The following is a 1,849-nucleotide window of genomic DNA, read 5'->3' on the forward strand; positions in this document are numbered from 1 at the left end:
TGAAGCAGGGTAAGGTGGTGACGCTGCTGTACCTTAAGATATCTATCTCCGACTTCTTGACACTGTTCTCTTCGCGAACAGGAGGCCGGTTCTTCTTCACGATGGTTCCTGGTCTTGTGCTTCTGATCGGTGCGATTATCTCTCTGTTTGTGTCGTCTATGGTGGCTTCGTTCTGGCACGAGTCAAGGCCTGATGGTCTCCTGACGGAGGGCCTTGCGTGGGGTGACACGAATAGCGAAAGGCTTCTGCCGTTGTGGGTGTGGATCTACTGCGTCGTGTGGTGGTTTATCCAAGATGTCATTAAAGTGCTCTCACATATGTTTATGGAGGCCGTTGATCTATTCGGATGTGTTTCAGAGGCGTATGGCGGAAAGGTCATTGAACAGTACGTGGAAAATCAAGCGAAAACTACATCTGATGACGCTAACGCTGGTGGTCAACAGGAAGAACTCATGTTTGTTGGTCAGTCCGGAAGTGCGGTGGAAAAAGGCACCAAGGAGCCGTTCAACGAAGGTGCCTCTGGGGCAGAAAAGGCGTCCCCAAATGAGATGCGTTCTCCATATTCTCCTCGCAAGGCTGAGGATCAGAGGTGAGTGGAGGTTTTTGCTATTTCTCTCGAGCCCCTCATTTTGAGTTATGTTGGTGCCCGACCTCTTGCGTCTTGTTGTTCGCCCACTGTATGTTTATCTCTATGTGCCAAGTAGGAAATGTGGTGTTGCTGCATCACCCCCAGAGGATATGTGAGGAGAAAAAGACCTCAGGCCCAACGGTCAGTGAGCTGATGAGTCAAGCGAATGTTTAGCAGGGTAATGTGCTTTAATCTAGGGAGAGTAAAAAAAAAAAAAGAATGCTGGGGCGATGAAAAGAATATGTTAAATTTGCATGGCTTGGACTATTGCATAGGGCATGCCGTATTACCCCTCGGTTTGTGAAAAGAATTTAATGCTGGGGGGAGTGGACTAAAAATAGTACAAACCCAACGAAGAAAAGAGAGTAATGTCCTCCCTCTGTGAAGCACAAAGAAAAAAAGACCTTTAATGATGCTCCAGTGCTGCCTTTCTTTATTTAGAGATTGACGACGCAAAAAAAAAAAACAGTTCCATTCCTCTCATATTGTTGTAATGTCTCAGCGTTCCGTGGCTTATATTCCCTTCTTCGTTCCTTCCCGACACTCGGAAGTGCAAAGATATATACATATATATATGTCTCTGTCGATGTGTGTTTGTATAGGCGTTTGAATGGCTGCTAATTTCGTGTCGCTTCTTCTTTGTGTCTTGCCCTTTTGTTGTTGTTTGTGCTCCCCCTTCTTCATGTACTGCTGTTTCAATCGGTGAGGTGACTTGAAGGAAATGTGTTTTCTAGGGAAGGTCATGAAACCGTGTTAGCCTCGGAAAGCGATCTGTCACCCTTCTTGTTGAGAATGTGCGAGTCGCAAGTAGTGAGTTTCTTTGTTTAGATGATTCAATTTCTCTCTCATTGTTTGTGTGTGCTCGTCGCCGAGTTGTGCTGTCTGTAGACTGACGCGCGCTGGGGCCGGGAATTGTGGGGCGGAGGCAGCAGCAAAAAGGGTGCTTAGAAAAAGTGCAGAATATGCAACAAGGTCACACCCAGTTAATTCGTATCTGCAGCAGTGCACAAAGAAGAAAAAGAGCAGCAGCAGCAGAAGGGAAATAATGTGTGAATAAGTCCGTCAAGGCCTTACTTGTTTCCTTCGCAAAAGGAAGCGATTGTGAGCCTGCCTCCTACTTCTATTAGCCAAGAGAAAAAGAGAAAAGGAGTTAGGTATATCTGCCCCGCTCCTCTATATAAATAAACCAACGATATATATATATATATATATATATATATA

The 1,849-nt window shown here is 45.5% G+C and overlaps 1 protein-coding gene across 1 annotated transcript; it reads left to right on the top strand.

Annotated features, from left to right (window-relative positions):
- Positions 1-101: 101 nt before the first annotated feature.
- On the top strand, positions 102-593 carry DQ04_18601000 (proton motive ATPase 1; the record flags this gene model as incomplete). The annotated part of the gene is made up of 1 exon (XM_009317726.1): positions 102-593. One exon carries the CDS (start codon positions 102-104, stop codon positions 591-593), a length of 492 nt encoding a protein of 163 aa, XP_009316001.1.
- Between the last annotated feature and the right edge of the window lie 1,256 nt (positions 594-1,849).

The sequence above is a fragment of the Trypanosoma grayi genome (genome assembly GCF_000691245.1).
Source record: "Trypanosoma grayi strain ANR4 Tgr_1860_V1, whole genome shotgun sequence".
NCBI classification, from domain to species: Eukaryota; Euglenozoa; class Kinetoplastea; order Trypanosomatida; family Trypanosomatidae; genus Trypanosoma; species Trypanosoma grayi.